We start from the raw sequence: 13,030 nt of genomic DNA on the forward strand, positions 1-13,030 counted from the left end.
GCGGTGGGGCCGCAGGTATATTGAAGTACATGCTTATCCGCGACACCATGTCGTGCACGGCAACAGAAACAAACATTCTTGCATTCTCAGGGATGATTGAGCGTCCGCAGTCACGGGAGCGGACTCCCTACTCACTTTTCTTGTATCGTATGTGGGGGGTGCGGCGGTCGACACGCGCGTCGCGGGTTTTTGTGTGTGGAAGGCCGGGCCTAAGCCCGGCGCAGACGTGCGCCCCGTGGCCGAGGGCTGAACTGCCCCCGAGATATATGGTCGTGGGAAGGGAAGAGACCGAAGTGTCTCTTCCAAAGGGCTGGCCTCTGACGAGGTGGCCCATGTCACCGGCCAAAATGATCGTCCCGACGGAACGGGACTGATGGTAAAGACCGATCTCGCGCACACATCCCCTGGATGTTACCGTGGGGGAGTAGTGGTTGGTGAGGAAAGAGAGGCTCACGACAAGCGTGGTGACTCCCTCATGCCTCCTCCAGTGCGGCGAGGTCTGGATGGATCCTTCGAAGCATCCTGCTGCTAGACTGGTCCAGCAGCCCTCAGGCCCGCAGGTCTTGGACGAGGCCCAAACCCGCGGGCCGGTGTGAGCCAGAAACCGAGCGTAGTATCCCTCGACGACGACACTACGCCAGGAGTGGCCCTCACGGGTCTTGCTATCTTCACTTGGGTGGGGGGCGCCAGCGGTAGCGAGGCTAGCGACTCCCTCGGCAACATTCCAACTGTTATTTGCTTGGTCCTGGGCTCCCGGCTCCCCTGATGCAGGGGCTCCGGCCGGAAGGTTGTGGGACTTGACATTCTGACCCCACTGAGGACGAAAAACCTTGCCCAATTTTCCATCGACCAAATTTTAGACCATTGGGCAAGATTGGCATACTGTACCCTTGGTACTGTATGCGTCCCCGTCGTGCAATAATTTCCCACAGATGCGGGGGGGGGGGTAAACTTTACGTTTTTCGATCTGTCTGTCGACGCGCGCTGCGGCGTGCGCGCCAGCAATGCGGGCGGTGCGGTGGCGGAGACGGCGTTTCCGCGCAAGGGGCGCGCGCGGCAGGACACTTGTGGTGTACAGTATTGTACCAGTACTGTAACGGTTACAGTACTGGTGTACTCAGGTTACAGTGTAACCTGACTACAAGCGGGCGGGGGCACCGCGCGCTGCGGCGGCAGCGGTCGCGACTCGCGACCGCCGCCGTAGCGCGCCGCACTCGACGAGGCGGTCAAGAGGAGCTAGCATAAGACCTGCCCGTTGATGTACGCGTTTTGAGCGTCGATGGTAGCCAGGTATTCGCTTTGCGAGAAGATAACCTGGAAACCAGCCAGTGTGGCAGTATGCAATCTACGGTTGTCTCGCCGCAGAGGTCGTCGTAGGGGTTGAAGGACTGATTCCTCGCCTCATGGCATTGGCAGCGACGATTACGCCGAACAAAAGCATTGCCTGCTCGCATGAGCAGCATAAGCAGGATGAGCAGTGCCTGAGAGCAGCAGTGGGAGGTTGTCGGAGAGACCAAGGTGATCGGAGGGGGCGTGATGTAGCGCTGGACGAAACGCAAGACGTGACGTCACCATCGAATCCCAGATTCCATTCCCATCGGAGCTTACACTGATGCATACAGTAACACCGATGCATCAGATCACACTAAGGTACGTGTACCACAAGTGCACACCACAGGTTTATACCTGTCCCCGTGTAACTCTCGAGTGCCCCTCCCTCGCTCCAAGGAGGAGTCCTTGATAGCACTATCAAGTGATCACGTGCACGAGGACAACTTCATCGTCAGATCTGCTGAACCTCTCTACCTTCCCCGTCCCATCACCTCGCACTCGTGCACCATGGAGCCCGCCACCATGGAGCCCGCCAAGCTGTACGACCTCCCCGACGACCTTCTCCTGGCTGCCGTGCTCCGCTTCCGTTCTCCTTACATGTACTTCTATATACCTGCGGCCCCACCGCCCTTCCTTGCGGCCCTCACCTGCACCCATCTCCACCACCTCTACCGCCGCACCCTCTACACCCTCCCTCTCATCCTACTGCTGGTCCCGCCCGATATTCGCAACCGAGACCACATCGTCTGCCTTTTCTTCCCCCTCACCCGCCGTGCGCGCCCGCACCCCTTACGTCCCGTCACCCTTTTCTCTACAACGTCACCCTTCACGGCCCGAAACTACGTAGGCTCACCTTCCAAGAACCCTCGCGCCACCCCTCTGCGAGCTACCTCGTCGAGTCTCTGATATTTGCCGCCGTCTTCGCGCACCTCCACACCAGCAAGCTTCCCCTCTAACTCCGCCTCAGCTCACTCAACGCCTTGAATGGAAGCGCGCCACGAAGGCGCGCGCTGTTCCAGGTAATGCGGGACCAAGATAGGGCTCAATCTGTGTGCCTGTGAGAGGCGCTTTACAATCCTACTCTAGCTACGGTACAGTAATTTACACGCATCCTCCCTAACCCCCTTCTCCTACAACCTCGACTTGCTGTTATGCGCTACGTAATCGAAAGCGATCGGCGCCAGCAGATGCGGCGGGTAACCAAACGACTCCACCAACGATAATACGTGAGGTCTCAGCGTCTCGCAAAACCGCCCCACATTAGCATGCATCATCTGTGCCTCGCCGACGGACACGGCCCCGCACCTCAAGAACACGACCTGCTCATCCACTGTTCTCGCCGTGTGGAGTGCTCCACAAAGCCTGAGCATGTCGGCCACCTCCGTCTCGCCGCCCCGCTGCAAGTCACCCAGCGTATGATGGAACAGTTCTACCATCAGTAGCTCCACGTGTGCCCGCCCAGCGTCCTCCACAAGCACGGCACAGTCATTAAATGCCTGGAGCGACGACACTCCCGTCGCTGTTCGCTTTTGTAGATCGGCTGCCAGCCTTGCGAACAGCGCCGCCTCGCGCCGCCGCATTACTGTCAGCGCGAACGCCGCGGACCGCGCGTCCATGCCGGATAGGTCGGCCTGTCTCAGGCCCTCTGCGTCCTTGAGGTATGCAAAGTGACCCTTGAAGTTGCCACCGCTGCGGACGCCCTTCATGAACTCACTAAACACCGTCTTGGTCACCGCTTGCAGCAGGACGTGGTTATCGCCCTCGTACGTCAGGGCCACGTCGTGCGAGGTCTTCATCGGGCCGATGCGGTTTTCCGATTTGTACCCCTGCCCGCCGCACGCTTCGCGTGTCTCCTGCAGCGTTTGTAGGGAGTGCCACGAGATGAGAGCCTTGAATCCGGAGCTCCACACGTGGAGTTCGCGCCCGAGCTCCCCTCGCTGCCATTTGGCTTTGAGGTGGTTGAGCACTAGCTGCATGACGAATGTGGTTGCTAGCGGGGGGATGAGCCTCGCCTGGTACGCGGGGTAGTCCATGAGCCGCGTCTCTTCCTGCCCCGGTGGCCCGAACGCTTTGCGCGAGAGGCCATACCGGATGGCGATGGACAGCGCCAGCTTGGCTTGGACGAGGGACCCCGCAGACACGCTGACGCGTCCACCGGAGAGCGACGCGAGAGAGGCACCGAAGCGCTCGTCAGCAGACTTGAAGTTTGAGGTGAACGTGCCGTCACGGGACACCTGCGAATGGCGGCGGAGGAGGTGGTCATGGGGAACGCGCACGTTGGAAAACCACATTCGACCGTTGTCCACGCCGTTGAGACCGTTCTTGGCGCCGCAGTCGCCAATGGTTACACCCGGGACGGTAGTGCCATCTTCGTTGCGAATGCGGACTAGGAAGGGGTGCACGCCATGGCAGACGCCTTTGACGTAGAGCTGTGCGAATAAGGCGGTCCAGCGTGCAGATTGGAAGGCGCCACCTATCCAGTACTTTTGAGCTTCTTCGCAGGGGGTGTTCACGATGAATGTTTGGGAGGGGATATCGTAGACGGCCTTCGTTTGGATGCCCTTGACGTTGGATCCATGCCCCAGTTCCGTCATGGCAAAGCAACCGAGCATCTGGCAGTTCTCGATCTTGGGCGTCCACTTTGCGCACTGCTCGTCGTCGCCCATTAAGCTCACGGTCCCGCCGAAAAGTCCGTAGTGAACCCCCATTTTAATCTCCATGCTGTGCTCCATGGCACCAACAGATTCAAGGGTGGCTTCATACCGCTGGCGTCCCTCTGCCGTAAAAGTCTGCAAGGTGTTGTGAAAAACGCCGGTCTTTGCGATGAGGCGCCACCTCTGTATGGTGCGTGCCCTCTGTTCGGCGAGGGATTCGTTATAGCGCGGGAAGAAGACGGGGTTCTTGAAGAGCTCATAGAAGCTGTCGCGGAGGGCAAAGTTGTTCATGTCCAGCAACTCGCGCATTTTTTTGATGTCAAAGACGGGGCGAGGGGCAACTACACCTGGGGGGAAAGGATTGACTCCGGCCCGCTGTTGAGCCTCGGCATCGGAGATCCACTGACGATTGAGAAGGGGGGAAGTTGAACTGCGGACGGAAGGGGCGTTGAACTCGGCCTCAAGACGTTGGAAAGTGGCATCGGAAATGTTCATTTTGAGTAGAGAAATGGTGATGTAAATATGAAGTCAAGTTGCGATCTCTTCTTGTCTTGATGCCTAAAGGGTAATGTCTGAGTTTGAGTCTGAGGATCGGTAGGGACTACATTTATACTATTTGGACCGCCTCGGGACCTCTTTTGACCAAACGTGTTATGGAGGAGCTGTTCTTGCATCTTGGGATCGTTTCGAAGAGAATGGCTCGCAGCATGAGTACACTTGTCCCATCCCGAACAAGGCCAGCGTACACCATTTCCCCAGTGGTCGAAGAGAATGGTTGCTCGTGAACCCGTTCGGGACAGGGGAAATAGATGTGTTTGTAATGTGCAAATACCGTTAGCTACTTGGGAACAAGCGGCATGAAGGTGCTACTAGCGTCTTGACAAGACGCCAATGAAAGGGCAGAAGTTGGATGTCGCTGTAGACGAGGTGCAGAACGAAACAAATGTGCAAAAGGGGGGTGAACCAAATAGCATGGCCATTCATGCCCAAGGGCTTGGCTATGTGCAATCAACTGATACGGCCAGCAAGAGGTAGCCTCACCTGAAATTTCCGACAGATTTTTCTTCGTTTGTGTTGAATCGAAGTTATGTTTTGGATGCTTTTCACGGTGCGGGGCACATCCAATGGAAGTCGTGAGATGAGCCCAGATGTGTCCTTTGTCGACGAATGAATTTGCACTACTGCGAAACGTCATTCCCGCTCCCCACGACTCATGTATGTCATAACGGTAACTGTTCTCAAACCATTTTTCCCTGCCGTGCTGTTATTTTAATGAAAGAGCAACAGTCCCTGCACGCCATACATCACGCTGTTGCCATGCTCGTGGCATATGGAGACTCAAAAATGATGTTTCTGTAGTCAGCGATGAAATGATTTTCTAAACTGTGATGAATGTCTACCAACGAGATGCTGTCATTTCTAACGACTGAGGGATGTTTCAGTTTTGAGCCACTGTGTTACACGTTTTCACCCACAGATCTAGGACAGGTTTCTGTGTCCAAGAAGAATGAGGTACACGGCTATGTTGCGATGAGAGTGCCTGATCTCAGGCATGTAGAAAGCTCGCGTGCTCTCAAGATCTATGTAGAAAGCTCGCGTGATCTCAAGATCACGCGAGCTTTCTACATGTTACAGGTAGAACACGAATCTCGACTCTGAGAAGAGCAGTACTGTTGCTCACCCCTGAGTAAAACATCGGCGGCATCGACATGAATTTTCCTATATATTTCCCGGACTGATTGCTACTTTGAAATGCGTCAAGGGAGAGATGCCGGACCAAGAAATGTCTAGAGGACATTCCTTCTTCCTCCTTGAGGCCGGCATGTTGGGGGAAAAGCACGCAACCTAATTTCTTATTATAGATTATCGATTTGAGGTCGACTTTGAAACTATTTCCTTTGACAACAAAAATCTTGGAGAGCAGCGGGAGAGAAGCTCTGAACGTCTTCAAAGACAAAGAACTCAATAAATTTCAAATTTCGAGCTTTGTTTCTAAACTTTGCGTTTGCTTTCGAATATATCAAAGAAACACACTTGCCCTGGATAACGCAGCAAAACTCGATTTTCAGTTGAGATGATCTCTTTCTATTGTTGAGAAAAATTCTATTGGAGAAAAAGGAAGTCGGAAAAGTTATCCCAGCTGAGCTCATTGATCACCAAGACATTAGATCGCCATTTTGTCAGTAATATTTATCAACTTTGATGTTTTAACTTCATGATTAAATTGCAACCAGTGCCAATATCACTTTTCTCTCAAATGCATTTCAAAAAAAGTATCTCGCACAAGTAATCTCTCTTTATTCTCTCCCATTTGGAAGTGATGGTGCCACTTTAAATATCATTCGCAATCAGACATTGTCCACAGCGTAGAGGCATCTCAGCTCAGTGGTTATGGCGTGCTGGGTCATATAAACCACTGACCCTGAGTCAGTGGGTTCGATTCTAGGTGGCGGGTCGCAACCGCAGGTTAGAATCGGGCGATTCAGGGATGCCCACCATATTTTTTGTTTCAAACACTTTTTATTATTTTTTGCAAGCTCTCTTCTCAGAGTTGGTGCAGTATTGTGTGCATAGAACGGTTCAAATTACGTCGATGAGATGTAAGGAATCTTCATACAAACTTTTTGCCTGTAAGGAAAGATAGAAATATACATAGACTGATGTATTGGTTTGTTCTTCCATTGACTGATGTATTGGTTTGTTCTTCCATTGAGTACCGTTGAATTTGGTCTTTTATTACAACTGTTCATATATGGCCTTTGAAATGATCACATCATGCATTAAACATAAAAGAGAAACGCATGCGGTACAATCATTTCTTTTTTTATGTAATCAAAGATTATGAAAGTCTTTGGGAGTGGCGTATGAGTTGTGAAGATCGACTGCTGGATGATACCATATACATTTTCTAACGGTGGCTTTGGATGTATCAAGAGGGTTCTGTGTAGTATTTCTGTTTTTATGGATTATCACAATCCCACAACATTTTCGAAAGGAGATGCATTAGTTTAAACAGGAATTCTTCAAACAATCAACAAGGCACTTGGCTAACACATGAGATAAACCCGAGTCCCAAAGAGCTGCTGTGCTGCACATGCAAATACAGCAGGGCCATCGACACAAGACGAGTCTTGAATCGATCTGGTATAACAGAGAATGAGAAATATTTGATCTTGATGAACTTCAGCAGTATAGAATTCCACGCAATGTAGAGCCCCCGTGTATTATCTGACACTGGTCTCGGTTCACTTCGGAGTACCACATGGCAACCGAGTGGCAGCCTAATTTCCATAAGGACCTCACACTCATCTCCCCCCTTCGCCTCCATTCACATTGGTCGTGATGACCATGCTAAGCCATGGAAAGGCCTGCTTATTGGAGTCGTCCCAGCGCGATGGAGCCGGCTGTCGCTCGTGAGTTGGTCCCAACTGACGAGCTCCCAGGAGCTCGTCGGAGAAACGGGGGCGATGACCGATGTGAGGGGCAAGATGAAATGCTGGACATTGCTACGCGTGACGTCACAATCGAAAGCGGGATCCTACCCTCGCTTACACTTTTCATTACACCTGGGTATGTTGCAGTACGTGTACCACAAGTGCATTTCACTCACGTCGACCACAAAGATATATGCGACCACGTGTAATACTCGAATCCCAGTCCGAAGGCTTGACATGTCACAAATGCCCGACCCCTCTTCCTTTCCGCTCCCACCATCTCGCTCACTCACGCACCATGAGGCCCACCAAGCTGCTTGACCTTCCCGACGAACTTCTCTTCCGCATCCTGTGCCACTTCCCCCAGCCCGATTTCGTCTCACCCCAGGCCCCACTTGCCTTCCCCGCCGCTCTCACCTGCACCCGTCTCCTCGCCGTCTATCGCCGCACCCTCCGAACCCTCGAGTGCTACTTCCCCCGTGACGAAACCGATGTCTTCATCATCACAACCTTGGCATCGCACCTCATTGCTATCGTCCGTTTGGCCGGTCCACACCTCAAGGAGTTCGGCTTATTCGGCCCAGTCTCGCCGGCCCCCATACTGCACGCCCTTACCCTGCACAGCCCGCACCTGCGCGCCCTCACCTTCGAGGAAACCGGGCCCATTCCCAAGCAGTACCCCTCGCCTCTCTGGACTTCCTGCGCGTCGGCAAACCTGGCCCCGTCTTCGCACATCTGCACACCGCCGCCCGTCTCCAGGAGCTCCGCCTCGGATGCCTCGACGCCCGCGCCTGGAAGCAGGCCGCAAAGGCCCTTCCTTCCGTCGTCTCGCACCTCCGCTCCTTGCATCTCATCTTTAAATCTACATCCAACCCGCGATGGAGAAACTACGCCGCCGTCGCCGCATTTTTTAAAGGCTGTGCTGCAACGGACATCCACGATTTGCGTGAACTCGAGATGAGGCAGCATGCCGTCAGCCCGCAAGTCACGTCGCTCTTGCCGGACGACGTCATCGACCGCCTCGCCGCGGAGGTCGCGGGCGGGGGGCATGGACGCATTCCGATTGTTCGCTTTGTCGCTCAGAGGGATGATGTCGAGCAGTGCGTCAGCATGTTCGCCAACGTCGGCGCTATGCTTGATGTCACCCTCTTCGGGCAGCGCATTTTTTTGAAGTGATCACCGAGCCCGTTGTGCTTCCCGCGCTTGGTTTTTCCTTTTTCATCTTACCCGGCGTTCCAGGTGACGCCTGGATCAAGGTAGGGCTCATTCTGTGTGCCTGAGAGAGGCGCTTGACAATCCTACTAACGCGACGGTACGGTGCACGCTTCTCGCTGACCCCTTTCTCCTACAGCTTCGGCTTGTTGTTATGCGCCACATAATCGAAAGGGATCGGCGCCAGCAGGTGCGGTGGGTATCCAGACGACTCTAACAACGCGAATACGTGCGGTCTGAGCATCTCGCAAAACCGCCCCACATTCGCGTGCCTCATCGGTGCCTCACCGACGGACAAGGCCCCGCACCTCAGGAACACGGCCTGCTCATCCACGGTTCTCGCCGTGTGGAGCGCTTCACAAAGCCTGAGCATAACGGCCATCCCCGTGTCGCCGCGCCGCTGCAAGTCGCTAAGCGTGTGATGGATCAACTTTACAATCCGCAGCCCCAAGTGTGTCCGCCCAGCGTTCCCGGGGACACGCTGACGCGTCCGCTGGAGAGCGACGCGAGAGGCGCCGGAGCGCTTGTCAGCAGAATTGAAGTTTAAGTGAAACTTGGCGTCACGCGACACTTGGGAATGGCGGCAGGGGAGGTGTAGAAAGAAGGTTGTGATGTGAATATGGAATCATGTTGAGTTGTTTTGTTGCCTTGATGACTCGAAGGGGGTGTCTGACGCTGCGCAGGGACTACGTTTATACTACTTGGACAGACTTGGGACCTCCTTGGACCATGGTTTTCACTGAGGAGCTATAATTGCTTTTTAGTAATGCTTCGATGAGAATGACCCGCTGCAGAAGCAGGCCTGGGCCGTCCCGAACAACTTCTGCGGTACTCGATTTCTGCGGTAGTGGTGCAGAATTCTCGCGTACATCGCGTTTGAATTTGTCCAGGAAATGAGACATGGGTGTGCCTGCAGTGTGTAGAAAGCTGTGTTACCTAATATATAGCAAGAAGTTTTGTAGTCCAGTAGTACCGCGATAGAGCCCCCATGAAGCAGCACAAGTGGATGCCCCGTGGGTCAAGTGCAGAAGGACTAACGACGGTCACTCGAGAGCACAGCGACACAGGTCAGTAGGCTTGGCCATACCGTATAACACACACATAACATGCGATGTCACTCGAGAGCACAGCGACACAAGTCAATAGGCTTGACCATACGGTACAACACACACATAACATGCTTCTGCGTGCTATCGCGCGACACAAGAGGGATGGCCACAAGACGTTTCTTCGTCCGGATTGAATCATAGATTCTTGCGGGAAGCTTTTTACGGCGTAGGGACATGTCCAATAGGTGGTCTGAGATGAGCCCAGATTGCAAATGGCCGACGAATCAAATCACAGTACTGCGAAACGTCACTCCCATGACGCGCCTCCATCTGTACAGAACATATATACTGTGCTACGTAAGCTGTTGTGCAGTTTTCTGTATGAAGCCCGGCAGCAGTCCGCGTCTACCGTATCACACATGTCGTTTTGTGGCATCCAGAGATAGACTCTTGTCTCTCTACGGAATGGTTCTACCAAAACATAGCGATGCAAAACTGTCATCCCGAAGCACTCGTGTCAGATGTCTTGGAAACTGTTGCTTACTCAACCAATACGATACACGTTTCCTGGACATGCTTCCCGAATGTCAAGGTCATGTAGGATGCAACACAAAAGGAATTCTGGCAAGGCCCCGATGTGTATGTTTTCACACTCATGTACAATACTATACATTCTTGGCATCCCTTATGGACGCGAGTAGTTGATGCTATACAGTAGCTCCCCCAGTGCCTAGTTTGGAGTTCCTGCGCATCACGAGAGTAACTCAGTACCATAAACCTGCGTCAAAGCTACATATCGTTGACGTTTCTCACATCACACATTTGTCCTCCCATTGAGCGAATTGTTGGTTCAGTTTTTGAGTTGCCTAACGCAACCATCAAACCGAGAAAGCTTTCCATCCTCTGTTTCTAGCTTTTTTGCAAACTTTGAATTCGCTACCACATGTATGAACAATTTTGCTCAGCCTGAAATCGTGAGGCACTCGGTATGCTAAAGGCACTTGAACAGGATTCTCGACCCTCAAAACAGCGGTACTTTTGATCACCACCTAGAGAAAAAACTCCCGGAATGGCTTTTCCTATTTGTTTCTGGGTCTGATTGTTCCTTAAAATGCAGTAAGAAAGAGATGGCTGCGGACCAGCTAGGGTCTGGAGGACAATAGTGTTTCTTCTTGGAGCCCGATTCTTTTTGGAAAAGCTACATATATGAATTCGTTATTTAAGATTGTCTTTTGGCGTCCACTGTTAACAAATGGAATTCGATAATTTTCACATTGACTAGCAATGAGAAAGAAGTTTATAAACATGTGCAAAGACGAAGAATCCCTTAAACTTCAAGGTTTGAGCTTTTTTGTACATTTTTCGCTTTGCTTTGGAACATATCGAAGAAACAGGGTTTCATGGATAACGCAACCAAATCCCCTTTTCAAGTGGAGAAGAAATCTTTCCATTATTGATTAAAGTCATTTAGAGTAAAAAGAAAACGAGAGAGAAAACGAGATCTCGGCTGAGCTCATTGATCACTACGACATCAGCCAAAGATCGCAATTTGTCAGTAATCTACATCTACTCTGATTTTTCAACCCCATGATTAAATTGCAAACAGTGCCAATATCACTTTTCTCTCAAATGCATTTCAAAAAAGTATCTCGCACAAGTAATCTCTCTTTATTCCTTCCAATCTGGAAGTGATGGTACGACTTTAAATATCATTCGGAATCAGACTTTGTCCACAGCGTAGAGGCATCTCAGCTCAGTGGTTATGACGTGCTGGGTCATATAAACCGCTGACCCTGAGTCAGTGGGTTCGAAACCAGGTGGAGGTCGCAACTGCACGATAGGGGTCGGAACAGACTCAGGGGTGCCCAACATACTTTTTTGTTGAAAGCTTTTTATTTTTCTGTAGCTCTCCGTTTTTAAGTTTAGGTACAGTATGGTGTGTATAGAATGGTTAACATGATGTTGACAAGAGGTTAGGGATGTCTACATTCTTGATACTGACGAGTTGTATGCTATATTAAAGTGGCTCTGCAAAATTGATTTTTTGTTGTGTTTCCTCCATTGAACACCGTTCAATACGCTGTTGTATTGCGATTGCTCGCCATTGCGAACAAGAGAGCCATTGAAACGTTCAGAGTTGAAATGTAATGGAGAAGTGCATGAGGTACAGTCATTTCTGTTTAAATTGCAAAGAGAGAGTGGCATCATTTAGGAGTAGTATACCTGTATCGACGATGGACCACTATGCGGTATCAGTCCCCCCCCAATTATGAAACAAAATACTCTTTTTAAGATATTTTCGAAGGTATCTCACCATTCATCCCCGTACCGACGTCAAACGAAAGCGCTCAACTGTCGCATCACGCTCATAAACTATGACCCGATGGGGCTTCTCAGCGGCATACCAATTCGCAGAAAACCGTAAGCGTTAAAAGCCTCCCAATCACCCTATATGTGCCAAATACTGAAACAACATTGCTGTGAAAAAATCTGAAATGCTTTATTTGTGAAGAGGAGCCGGTAAGGTACTCTGCGCACGTAACCTGGCAATTGCCCTGCCCTACGGGTGTCTCGGTTGTCGCGCAGCGTCCTCTTTCGTTCTAGACGCCCAGCGCGCAACCTCCGACTCTCCTCCTCCTCGAATCGCTCTTGTGCTTTTCCAGCGGCCTTCTCAGCTGCATTTTTCTCCCTTTGAATCCGTCGTGCCTCTTTCGCATCCGTCTGGATGCGAACTCGATGCGGAATGCCCGATTCTGATAATGTGAATGATGCGGTTACTTGAGGATATTGGCAGGGGGGATGGCTGGCAGAGGAGCATAATGGTCGTTCCAGTTTTATCACGAGACTGGCTGTAGTCTGTACCTGATGTTAAATGCCGCGAAAAAGCCATTCAAATGGTCACATTTGGCGCAATCGGAACACTTTTACTGTTATATCCAAGATTGTGGCGGGCTTAGGCTCCAAGCTGCAATTGATTCATAGATATATGCAAAATTTTGTATCACATTAGGAGGCCGTATCATCAATAGGACACCCGATGATAATACTACGCTCGTTTTCTATCGCGAGACGTTCATGTATCAATAAAGGTTTTCTATCCTTTTTTCAGAATCGGTCGAACACAGTTCGAGAACGTTTTCCGAGCGCAGATAGCTTATGGTCAGACATAACTACGAAGGGACAGTGTGGGATGGAGATGAAAGGTGCAGAAAAGCAGGAAGAGGGCGGGTGACAAATCGGTCTCGCACATCCTTCCCTCCTCTCGGCTGCCTGCTCTCACTCCCCGGTACCCATGCATGTAGGCTCCGCGCATGTCATGTTGTCCGACATGGCTCTCGTGCAGAAAGTT

The 13,030-nt window shown here is 51.7% G+C and overlaps 2 protein-coding genes; one reads left to right on the top strand and one right to left on the bottom strand.

Moving 5' to 3' along the window:
- Positions 1-2,368: 2,368 nt before the first annotated feature.
- On the bottom strand, positions 2,369-4,481 carry CHC_T00008478001 (Acyl-COA oxydase). XM_005712912.1 is given in 2 exon segments: positions 2,369-2,462; positions 2,463-4,481. The coding sequence occupies 1 exon segment, from the start codon at positions 4,479-4,481 to the stop codon at positions 2,463-2,465; it is 2,019 nt and encodes a 672-aa protein (XP_005712969.1). The 3' UTR covers positions 2,369-2,462.
- A 5,455-nt stretch (positions 4,482-9,936) lies between these two features.
- On the top strand, positions 9,937-10,386 carry CHC_T00002014001 (hypothetical protein). Its single transcript, XM_005712913.1, has one exon. It carries the CDS (start codon positions 9,937-9,939, stop codon positions 10,384-10,386), a length of 450 nt encoding a protein of 149 aa, XP_005712970.1.
- The last annotated feature ends 2,644 nt before the right edge of the window (positions 10,387-13,030 follow it).

This window comes from Chondrus crispus, genomic scaffold (assembly GCF_000350225.1).
Source record: "Chondrus crispus Stackhouse genomic scaffold, scaffold_121, whole genome shotgun sequence".
NCBI lineage: Eukaryota > Rhodophyta > Florideophyceae > Gigartinales > Gigartinaceae > Chondrus > Chondrus crispus.